Genomic DNA, 1,222 nt, shown 5'->3' with positions numbered 1-1,222 from the left:
AAATCACCATATATATCTTGTACAATATCAGCATTAATGGGTGCGATACAACAATTAGAAAGTTGTATATTATCGTTAGAATCATTTAATACGCCATCTCCCATATCCAATAGAAACTTTGCAAATTCAGTTTCCTCTGGAAGAACTCGCATATTTTCCGTTAAAGAGAAATTTATAAAATGTTTCCAAATATGACTAAATTTGATTGAAATATTTACGATTTCACTTCGAGTACCATGTATTTTAATAGGGAGTAGTTGTCTGAAATCCACCTAACACGATGATTTTTCCACCAAAAGGTAAATCATTATTCATGATATCACGTAACGTTCGATTCACAATCTCTAGAGCATATCGTGGAGCCATTGGCGCTTCATCCCAAATAAAAATGTCTATTTCTTTTAAATAACGAGCTTCCTTAGATTGAATTTTAATGCTGGATGATGAATCAGCAAATAATGGAACTGGCAATCCAAATGTTTTGTGAACTGTTTTTCCTGCTGGAAATAATGTCGCTGCAATCCCCGTAAAAGCCATTGTACATATATGTTTATTTCGAATTTTGGCTAAATGACAGATAGTCGTGTATATAAACGTTTTTCCTGAACCACCTGGACCATCGATATAAATACAATTAATATTGTAATTATTAGTATCTAGTCTGTTTAATACAAGATCTACTATTTCTTTCTGCTTATCATTTAATTGTTCATATTGTCTGGTACCAACTTCTATAATTTCTTCAAGTGTTCTATAATCATCCTCTTCATCGTTTTCTATCAATTGTTCCATTTGTGGAAAATCGGCAAGACTTTTACCTTCAGCAATAAGCATAGTATTAATTTGCGTATATGCTTTCCTTTGTCCTTGTAACAATCCAAAGTATCGAACATAATCTTCTGACATTGTTACTTTAAAATTTTCCCAGAGCTCTTCAGGAACGGTTGACAATGTAATAGTATACGTAGAAACAGTCTACGAAGTTGTCGGAGCATCGTCCATCCAACAGCTTCATTCATATCTTTCCCATTCCTCATCATCTTCAATTAAACCTAAAGCTAGACATGCTGCTGAAAACGATTGACATATTTCTCCATTTACAGTTCTTAAATCATTAAAACTCGTAGTTCCTCTTATAGTCAGTAATAATAGTCGTAAATAAAACAATTCTGTTTGTGTTGGACTAACGGAATACATTCGTCCTATACAATTATAATGACTT

General features: G+C 32.8%; 1 protein-coding gene across 1 annotated transcript; it reads right to left on the bottom strand.

The window, feature by feature from the left end:
* Positions 1-243: 243 nt before the first annotated feature.
* On the bottom strand, positions 244-906 carry LOC108763136 (ATP-dependent DNA helicase pif1-like). The gene has a single exon (XM_018510500.1). It carries the CDS (start codon positions 904-906, stop codon positions 244-246), a length of 663 nt encoding a protein of 220 aa, XP_018366002.1.
* Between the last annotated feature and the right edge of the window lie 316 nt (positions 907-1,222).

Source organism: Trachymyrmex cornetzi, unplaced genomic scaffold, assembly GCF_001594075.2.
Source record: "Trachymyrmex cornetzi isolate Tcor2-1 unplaced genomic scaffold, Tcor1.1 scaffold3393, whole genome shotgun sequence".
Taxonomy (NCBI): domain Eukaryota; kingdom Metazoa; phylum Arthropoda; class Insecta; order Hymenoptera; family Formicidae; genus Trachymyrmex; species Trachymyrmex cornetzi.
The sequence above is the reverse complement of the archived record's forward strand: the minus strand, read 5'-3'. Positions and strand labels throughout refer to the sequence as shown.